The sequence below is a fragment of the Acartia tonsa genome, chromosome 13, assembly GCF_053477335.1.
Source record: "Acartia tonsa isolate MP-2025a chromosome 13, ASM5347733v1, whole genome shotgun sequence".
NCBI lineage: Eukaryota > Metazoa > Arthropoda > Copepoda > Calanoida > Acartiidae > Acartia > Acartia tonsa.
In genome coordinates, this window is record NC_137272.1 from 15868024 (window position 1) to 15878970 (window position 10947).

Here is a 10947-nt window from a genome sequence, read left to right on the forward strand (position 1 = left end):
GTTGTTAAAAAAGTTAAAAATCAACTACTACAGGAATCAAATCATCATGCAATGTTTGAAATCAAAAGGACAATTTTATCATGCCTCAATTAACGAAAAAAGCTATACATAACGGACGGACGGACGTACCAACCCTAATTATAGAAAAGCTTCGCTCTTAAAATTGAAAATATAGATTACATCCCCCTCGATTTTGGCTTGTGAATGATGATAGAATTGTAGTGGCGGTTGGACAAGGTAAGATAAGAAAAGCTTCGTTTCAAAGTATCAGGTTATAGAGCTGCTACGCTATAGAATAACAACACTGGTTGATTGAAGGATAATAGTTATTTCTCGCATTGTATTATAAACAGCTTTCCGCGGAATTAAAATGTACAATTATAAGATTAAACCAGTTATTTTGGCCTCTCAACGGTCCTAGGACAAACGCAGGAGTCCAAAACGTTGGAGTGGAAACTTAACCTAGCCTAAGGTATTCTAAAATATCTTAAAGGGTTTTAACTGCCTAACCCCTGCAGGGCGCATATTTGTATAATCATATCTTAACCTAACTTAATCTGTATAGAAATCAAATCAAATTAATGTTTTGGCGTTATCCTCTTAAAAATATTTTTTTTATTTTAAAATATTTTTAATTGAAATTGAAAAGTTTCCTATTTTAATTTTAATAGTCAGTTTATTGCGAGTAATGTTAGCTTTATCTCTATTTTCTTATCTTCTAGCAGCTAAAGCAAGGACAAACAAACAAGGATAACAACACCAGTAAGAAGCGAAGACCTACAAATCAGACACTTAACATGCATTAGAACATTATCAACTAAATATATCTTTGAAAATAAAGTGGCTCCGCGCCTGTAACGTACTTTCTTTTAGGGGGATCTTTTAGGATATGATAATTTTTTACATCCCCATTGAGGGTAAACAAAATTACTCCCTCTATAGATCAAAACCAACTGATCAAAGGTTTATTAAATTAGCCAAAAGTATTGAGCAAACTAATAAAAAACGTGATTTTAAAACTAGTTTGATTAACAGTTCAATGTCCCCACTCCCTATCAAATACCCAGCTGCATATAGAAATTTCTTTCTCGTATTCATTCGAATCCGGTGGATAGGAACCGGTTCTCATCCATACGAAAAAACTATGTCTATCATCGTATTATATCCAGCTTTCTACGAATATAAAAATGTACAATCATAAGATTAAAACTAGTTTTTTTTAGCCCCGAGGTACCGGAGGCGTACATTCTATATCCGCGGAAAGCCGTTTATAATACGATGAAAGAAATAACTATTATTAGCTTACCACAGTTTGACTTTTATTAAATGAATATGTTTTGGTAACATGTTTGGCTCTTTCGATATAAGTATCTAGCCATACAAGATGAGTAGATTTCATACCTGTCAACCAGAAAATCCAATGAAATCTAATTTTTGAGAGAATTAGATTTGAAAATGTTAAGTTCAATTTTCATCCCCTTGGAGTTACCGAACAATCTTATCAAGAAAGACAAAGATTATTCATTTAAAATTATGAACTAGTTTGCTTTTATAAAGTTCTTCAAAAACCTCTCCTGTATGGAGTTAATCAATGGCTATTTTTATCAGTTGCTTTGCTAAGGTCACGGAAATTCAGCCTTAAATAAATCATATATAGAGAGGTTTTAGGACAGACGTATAAAAGCAAAGTTGTTCAAAATTTTAAATAAATAATCTTTGCTTTTCTTGTCATGATTATGCGGTATTAAAGTTCTTCAAAAACCACTCTTGAAGGGAGTTAATCAATGGCTATTTTATCAGTTGCTTTGCTAAGGTCACGGAAATTCAGCCTTAAATAGATCATATAGAGAGTGGTTTTATGAAAGACTTCATAAAAGCAAAATTGTAAAGAATTTAAAAATATGAATATTTGTTTTTCTTATCATGGATGAGTGTAAGCTCTTAGGGGATGAAATTTGGACTTAAAATTTTCAAACTTAAATTTTTCAAAAATTAGATTTAGTTGGATTTTAAAATTAGCAAAAATTTTAAAAATTGTTATACAACCCCCCCCCCCCCCCCCCCCAACAGGGCGCTTGGCTCTTTAGTATAGCCTATAACCTAAACTAAGTGTAAAAAAAATTGTTGTTATGCGTCACATGTCTTTTTTCACCATTTTTCATAGGCACAAAATTCAGAAACTTTTGGCCGCAAATTTCCAAATTATGCCATATTAGGATAATGGACTATTATAATATGACTTTATTTTTGTAGGTACTATAAAGAGCTTCTTTAACTCACCCACTCTAACTCTAATACAGCTGCAGCTGTACTGCTTAATAGATGCTGCCGCCGTAATCATCCGCCCGGCTACTTTAAAGCTGCAGCAGAGCTACAACCATCTCTAAGGCACTAGTTGCTTCACCCCTAGCCTCTAGGGGAGAAGGGGGGGGGGGTCTTGAAAATAAACTAAAACCACAACATTACATTTATAAAGATTCGCTAAAAAGTAAAATCAAATCAGACCAGTATAGTTTCCGAGTTCTTTAGCTTCAGAAGAGAATTAATACTACTTTATAATACAGGATAAGCAACATGACACCCACTTAGGTTTTAATTCTGCCTGTCTCAATTACAGCCACACTAGTCCGCCAAATTTTTGCTAATTCTTTTTTTTGCACGGCATTTTTTTTTTCATTTTTCGAGTTTTTATGATATAAGAATATTGGGGTATAGTCCCTTTCGTGACAAGGCCTCTTAAGGGGCATTTCGTCGTATTTTCACAGTAGCTGTTGATAGATTATTTTAGGTTATGTGATTGTCTGCAGGGTTAGAGTCCCCCCCCCCCCCTCCTCAGGTGCTAGAAATAGGAGAAAAGTTGCTGTGAAAATACGACGAAACGCTCCTTAAGGTATACCTGAGGTGAATTCTTTTTTAAAAATTTGCCTCACTAAAATCAGTGAGGCTCACTAAAAATTTAAAGGAGATAATTTTACCTTACTAAAATTTTAGTGAGGCAAAAGTTTTTTTAAGAATTCACCTCTGAATATTGTTTTGTAGAGTATCTGTGCTATTAAAAAGTAAGGCTAGGTTGCTTATCTTTATTGAATTAAACTGAATTATTTTATTCAGTTAAATTTTTGTAGTGAACATACTTTTTTATACCTAGAAAGAAGAGACAGGATACTTGTCTGTCTGTCTGTGTGTTTGTAGCGATAAATCTCGGTAACCAATGAATGATTTTAAAAGTAAAGATTTCCATATTTAGGGTAGGTTCTTACGTCCTCAGCAGATATTAGCTCATACTTTGTAACTAAGGTATGTTGTTTTAGGGAAAGAATCTCTACAAGAAGTCTTAAAATGTAAAATATCTATGTATAATTTAATTCATTTAAGTAAATTGGGGTAGATTTATATGGATTCATTGTTCAGGCCTCTAAATAATGTTAAATATTTATAGTTATTTCTCGTATTCATTCGAATCCGGTGGATAGGAACCGGTTCTCATCCATACGAAAAAACTATGTCAAGCATCGTTTTATATCCAGCTTTCTACGAATATAGAAATGTACAATCATAGGATTAAAACCAGTTTTTTTAGCCGGTGCCTCCGGCACCTCGGGGCTAAAAAAACTAGTTTTAATCTCATAATTGTACTTTCTATATCCGCGGAAAGCCGTTTATAATACGATGCGAGAAATAACTATTCTCGTATTCATTGGAAACCGATTAATATCCGGTGGATTAGAACCAGTTCTCATCCATACAAAAAAATATGTCTAGCTTCATGTTATAAACAGTTTTCTACAAATATAAAAATGTACAATCATAAGATTAACACCATTTTTAGTAGCGAAGCTACTCTATAATTTGAAATGTCCGTCTGTCCGTCTTAGTTTGGGGGAAACGTAATTTTCTCGGCTCCTATAAAAGATAAAAGGCTGAAATTTTTTGACAACATTCCCATTTTTTCCATATCTTTGGTGTTTATGGTCCGATTTCCAAAAATTTTTCAGTTATAGAATCAAAATTAAATTTCCTGTCGTTTCAAGAAAACAACTATGACGGTCAGACTGCCTTTAAGCAGGTTTTAGGCTATTTTTTATTTTTAACATTTTTCTCCATACCTTTGGTGTTTATGGCCCAATTTCCAAAGTTTTTCAGTTATAGATATCAAAATTAAATTTCCTTTCGTTTCAAGAACACATCAATGGCGGTCAGACTGCCTTTTTGCAGGTTTTTGGCTAATTTTATATTTTTCACATTTTTCTTCATATCTTTGGTGTTTATGGTGCGTTTTTTTTAAATTTTTGTAGTTAAAAATATCAAAATTAAATTTCCCGTTGTTCTGAGCATCCAGTATGTAATTTACTTTGATCGTCAGTCTGTTAGTCATAGTACTGAAATATAAATAAATATTAAGAAATTAACAAATGTTGAAAAGGTTTCGTGATTTTTTCCTAATATGCATCCTTTTGTCAACTAATATATAAATTCTTATTTAATTGTTTATGCTTCGCTACTTACGGATGTTGTCATCCTTGTTTTTAATCCGTGCCTTCGGCATCTCGGGGCTGAAAAAAAACTTGTAATTTTATAATTGTACATTTTATATCCATGGAAAGCTTTCTATGATACGATTTATGATTTTTCAGTATGGACTAGAACTGGTTCTTTTCAGATAACTCAGCGATAATTCAGATTTTTCCTTTTTAGTAGCGAAGCTACTCTATAATTCGAAATGTCCGTCCTTCTGTTCGTTTGAGACAGAAAGGGGGAAACGTGATTTTAGAGAGCTAAAATTTTCAGGGATTAATTATGTTAACAGTCATCATATTTTCACCAAGTTTTATTAAGATTCGTCAGTTGGTTGGGGTGCTAGATCTATTCCTACATTTTTAAGTTTTCATGATTTTCCCAACTCCTATTAAACATAGATGGCTGAAACTTTCAGGGATTGAATACTTTCATATTCTGCATACTTTTATCAAGTTTATCGAGATTTGCTTATTGGTTGGGGTGCTAGTTTGATTCCTAGATTTTTATGTTTTCATGATTTTCTTTACTCCTATTTGAGATAGGTGGCTGATATGTTCAAGGATTAAATAAGTTTACAATTTACATATCCCCCCAAAGTTTCATTAAGAATTCCTAGATTTTCACATTATAAATCTTATAAGGTTTTGTAATTTTTTAGTTCAAAGTTTTTTTCTATGAAACTGTAATAAAGTTATTTTTTTTCCGGATATCCAGCCATAATTTTTGAGCTTCGCTAATTATGGATGTTGTCATCCTTGTTTTTTAAACTGTTTGGAAACCTATCATATTTAAACCCGCGACCGTGGCTCAACGAGTCAACATTGAGCGTATCCGCTAGTCGTTGAGGATGTGATAGGTTCGAATCCTGCCCTAACATCATGTCATAACTAAATACCTTAAAATTTCATACCATTTTTTAAATCTAAAAAATAATATCGTCAAAAAGATCATCGCGATATTTCTAAATTAGATCTTGTATATAACAAAAAATAAACAACTATTTGTGTCTGCTAAATATCCCTATTCAAGTTTGACGAAAAATGAGGTCAGATAGATTATCTAGTTATATTATATCTATTACTTAACCCAAACCATTTTTCAGATTAACATAGCAATATTGTTTAATTCAGATAAAAGCTAAACAATATATATTTCTAAAAAAGCTAAAATTGTTGGAAAGTGTATTTGGAATCTACAAATCTTCACTAAACGATTCAGGTAAAATAGTTATTTATCGCATCATATTTAGGCCAACTTTCCACGGATTTTAAAAATTAAAAATTAAAAGATAAAAACCTGTTTTGTTAGCCCCGAAAACTGTCTAAAATATACTGCTATCATAGGCGTCCAAGGGGGGGGGTAATGGGCCATTTGGCACCCCCAAAATTTTTTGAACAATACCCCCCCCAAAAAATTACCCCTACCTTGGGGGTGCCGTAGGCACCCCCAACGATTTTGGGGGGGGGGTATTTACCCCCCCCCCAAACCATTTGGGGGGGGTAATTACCCCCCCCCAAAATAAATGTTCTTTAAAAAAATTTTTTTGGGGGGGGTATTGAATGTTCTTGAATGTTTTACTGAAAATTTTTTTTTTTGGGGGGGGGATCTATGATGTAATTGTAAAGCACTGAAGATTCCATAAAATAGATACCTAACAAAATTAAATATTTCATTAAATAATGAAAAAGAATTTCTATAGGCGATTTCTTTTGGGAGGATGTCAGGGTGTCTCAAAACTAGTTATAAAACTTACCAGGACCTATAAGACGCTTCACTTTAAAGTATAATCATATTGGTTCATTGGTTAGTGAGTTAATTATTGTATTTTTATGTTCTAAAGAATGAGATACTACTATATATTTGAATAGTAGTGGCGCCCTTAGCATCTAAGAACTCGTGTTTTCTAAAGGGTAAAAAGGGAGGAGAAAAATAGCCTAAAACCACTCAAAGGATTGACCTATAATAGTGTGGAACCATCATGGGATCTATGTGAAGCTTTCCTAAAAAGGAGAACTCAGTATTAAAGTAATGAAATCTGAAGCTATAGTCAAATAAACCTTACTTACTACTTTATGTTATAGGATAGTACTTATTAACTTAATAGATTAGGTAGGTGCTTTTTTTACATAATTAAATTACCCCCCCCAAAAATTTTACCCCCGGGGTAAATTAGTTTGGGGGGGGTAATTACCCCCCCCAACAGATTTGGGGGGAGTATTTACCCCCCCCAAAAGACTTTAGGGGGGGTAATTACCCCCCCCAATCAAATTTTACCCCCGGGGTAAAAATTTTGGGGGGGGTAAAAAAAAATTTCGGCGCGCTTCGCGCGCCATTTTACCCCCCCCAAACACGAATTACCCCCCCCCTAAAATTTTTTACCCCCCCCCAAAAAAAAAGCTTGGACGCCCCTGACTGCTATACATGATTTTTCAGCATAGCTGAGCACCAGATCTAATCCAGCGAATAACAATCGGTTTCCAAATTAATTTAACTACAAAGTATAGTTGTTTTGAATGATTGACTTTTAGAGTTAACCGTATAGTAATCACTGGTCGCCGGAAGGGAAAATATTTTTTTACATAATTAAGCTAAGCAGTCAGTAAAGTTTTTATTTTGGCACTTTCCTTCTAGGGGCTAGTGGGTTATAACACCCCCCAAAACACTAAAATTATAAGTCAGTATTAAATTTTGCCCTGGCTGTTTTGACTTGTTGTTACAGTAATCAAATGATTCTTTTTTTTAAATTTTCTTGTGTGGTTGGATCTACCTGTAAAACTATGAAAATTGAATTTTTTCACTTTCCTTCTAAAATTATAAGCTATGAGATTATTTTTAAAGATATCAAGCTAATTTTTTCATGTAAACATATTTTACATAATTGAACTAAATAGCTACACAGATTTAATTTTGGCACTTTCATTCTAGAGTGTAATGGGTTAAAACACCCCCCAAATACAAAAATTAGGAGTTCTGAGCTTATTTTCAAAGATATCATATTGAAACCTTAGGCACCTTCTTTCAATGACTTAATTATTCTTTTCAATTATGTGAAATAATTTTCATTAAAGTTCAACATGATATTCAAAATGAGCTCAGAACTATCTACAGCGATTATTTAGTTCAGTTATTTGACAAATAAAGCCCAATATTTTTAATAATAAGTCTAATACTTAAAGTTTTACCCCACTAGTCCCTAGAAGGAAAGTGTCAAACTTTAGGTTTACTGGTAGATTTAACCATATAATAGATTTTACAAAAATAATCAGGTTAATAAATATAACAACAAGCCCAAACATTCAGAGCAAAATTTTGTACTGCCTCCCCCCCTCCCCCTTAGATCTTAAAGATAAGAGTGATAAAATGATATCTTTAATTGCTACTTAGCTCAAATATGTGAAAAAGTTCACATTAAAAAATCAGCTTGATATCTCTAAAAATAAGCTCAAGCCATAAATTTTTGGGTTTTGGGGGTGTTACCCCCCACTAGCCACAAGAAAGAAAGTGTCAAATTGAAATCTTCAGTGGCTACTTAGCTCAATTATGCAAAAAAAAGTTTACATTAAAAAAATCAGCTTGATATCTCTAAAATTAAGCTAAGACTTTAGATTTTAGTGTTTTGGGGGCTTTTTTACCCCACTAGCCCCTATAGGGAAAGTGCCCAAATTTAATTTTTAGAGTTTTACTGGTAGATTTAATCATGATATAATAGATTTTACAAAAAGAATCAGGTTAATAACTATAACAAAAAGCCCAAAATCATCAAGGGCAAAATTTTATACTGAATTTACTGAATTTTATTGCCTTTAAGTGTATAAACTCCCCCCCCCCCCCCTCCCTCTCTGGTTCTTACTACAAACTATACACATTTCAAAAACAATTTTTAATTAGCTAAAATTGAAAGTACCCAAAATATACAAATATACCTATATAAAATAATTATATAACTCCTAGGTGCTAAGCAATATGATTTTAAAACTTGTTTATACTTCAGAGGATATCTCAAAAATTAATAATTGTACAAAAACGTTGTATACCAATATGAAAGCTGGAGGTTGTGAGCTTTCAAATGGAATGCTTAGCATTTTTCTACCACTTCTGAGCAATGACATGTTTAAAATGTCTGTATATTTTTTTGCAGGCTTGCCAATGTGAATTTTAGGTTAAAAATAGCTAAAATCTTTTTCCCGGATTTTCTCCCGAGAAGGAACGCTTTTGATTTTGTTTTTTTGCATTTTTCATTAGTCTATATGTGTATATATCAGAATCTGTAATAATCTCAGATAGCCCCTTTCAAAAAACTGCTTTTCCCTTCCGGCGACCAGTGTAATCGGTTTCGAATGAATACGAGAAATGTTTATTATTTTGTTAAACGATTTCCATAAAAAATATACGTTTACTATTTCTTCTAATTGGCTATTCTTACTAATAATATACTTGCAAGCTTTGCTAGTCATGGATGTTGGCATCCTTGTTTAAATTTCGCTGTATTTTAAAGTAAATTAAAGGCACAAACTTTTAGCAAGTTGAAAATATTTCAGGAAAAAGAATTTAAACATGGAATACCTTACTTCAAAAATTGACAAGCAGCTAGAACAAACTCATATTAATGTTCAACCTGACCATCTCACAGTCAAAGTAAAGCCAGCTAAAGAAGTAAAACAAGATGAAGAATGGGGAACATATCCGATGGCATCTACCCCAAGAGGATTAGCTGTTATACTTAATTTTGAAAATTTCCCCGATGAAACATTAAGAAGAGATGGTAGCAATGTGGATGTTCTGTGTTTAGAGGAACTTTGTAAACAATTAGGATTTGAAGTGGAGATTCATAGAGATCTTTACCGTCATACTACATTGATGGCCTTAGATTCTGTAATAAATAATCCTTTGATGAAAACTACAGACATGCTTATGGTGTTCATTATGTCACATGGGAAAGACAACAAAATCTTATGTTCTGATGGATTAGGGATACACAAAGAAGATATCCTATGTAAATTTACAAGCATAGAGTTAAAAGGTAAACCTAAGTTTATTGTCTTTGAGGCATGCAGAGGAAACAAAATTGATATAGGCATGTTAAATTTTATTATGACAGACCAATATCCACATCAACAAAATACAAAAGATTCATCTTGGCAGGACATGCTGATTGCAAATTCTAGTGTTAATGGCTATCTGTCATTTCGAAACCCAAATGGAAGTTGGTTTATACAAACATTAGTTAAAGTATTCATGAACAATGCTTGGAATAAGGACCTATTCTTATTGCTCAGAGACATAGGAATTGAATTGAATGAAATCCCCCACATGTATAAACAAAGCATGGAATATTCTAACCGAAATTTCAAAAAAAGACTTTATTTTAACCCAGGCTTGAGTAAGGAGAATATAGATAAGAACAGCATTAACCCTGGCTTGAAGAATATGAAGAATGTCAGTAACCCTGGCTTGAAGAATATGGATGATGTCAGTAACAATGATATGATGAATATGGAGAAGAACAACAAAAACCCTGGCGTGACCAATACTGACCACAGCTTGGAGAGAGGTAGTTATAAGCTACAAAAAATAAAGACTGGTTCTACAGTTTGGTGTTTACAGTATGACAATGACATGATTGTTGCAGGACTAAATAATGGTTCAGTTCACATTTACAACAAACATACATCTATACTAGAAAATAATATTAAAGCTCACTCTAATGGAGTTTATTGTTTACAATTTGATAAAAATATATCATTGAGTGGCTCTCAAGATAAGACAGTGAAAATTTGGCAGAATTATACATATAAACTATTAAACACTTTAAAACTTGATAGCTTTGTGTTGTGTCTCAAATGTAACTTTATTGATATGTTAGTTACAGGAACCTTGAGAGGACAATTATCTGTGTGGAGAATGCATAGTCCCACAGATATTACATTGACTAGTGTGTTACATTCTGGTGGAAAATATAATTGTGTTGACTTTGATGATAAACACATTGTAAATGGATGTGATGACAATATTCAATTTTGGTCAACTAAATCATTAGAATTACTGAAAACAATGACTGGGCACACAGATTCTGTATGTAGTCTACAACTTAAGAATAATCTGGTTGTATCTGGAAGTGTGGATAAATCAATAAGAATCTGGGATATTGAGACAGGTCAGTGCATCAGGAAATTGGAAGGTCATAATAGTTATGTCTGGTATGTCAGATTTGATGCCAGAAGAATAGTTTCTGCATCTGATGATAAAACTATTAAAATTTGGGATCTTGAAGCTGCTCTTGATACAACTATTGCAAGTGATGAAGTGTGTATCAGAACATTGAAGAAACATACAGATAATGTGAACTGTTTACAGTTTGATGATACAGAGATAATATCTGGTTCAGATGATAGAACTATCCGCATTTGGAACTTTCAAACCACTCAATAA

At 32.9% G+C, this 10947-nt stretch overlaps 1 protein-coding gene across 1 annotated transcript; it reads left to right on the forward strand.

Moving 5' to 3' along the window:
- The first annotated feature begins 5618 nt into the window (after positions 1–5618).
- On the forward strand, positions 5619–10947 carry LOC145335177 (uncharacterized). Its single transcript, XM_080180906.1, has 2 exons — positions 5619–5736; positions 9057–10947. Exon 2 carries the CDS (start codon positions 9073–9075, stop codon positions 10945–10947), a length of 1875 nt encoding a protein of 624 aa, XP_080037032.1. The 5' UTR covers positions 5619–5736; positions 9057–9072.

What these genes read in the sequence shown, in the direction of transcription:
- LOC145335177 (XM_080180906.1), top strand. Translation starts at nt 9,073, where the DNA reads ATGGAATACCTTACTTCAAAAATTGACAAGCAGCTAGAACAAACTCAT.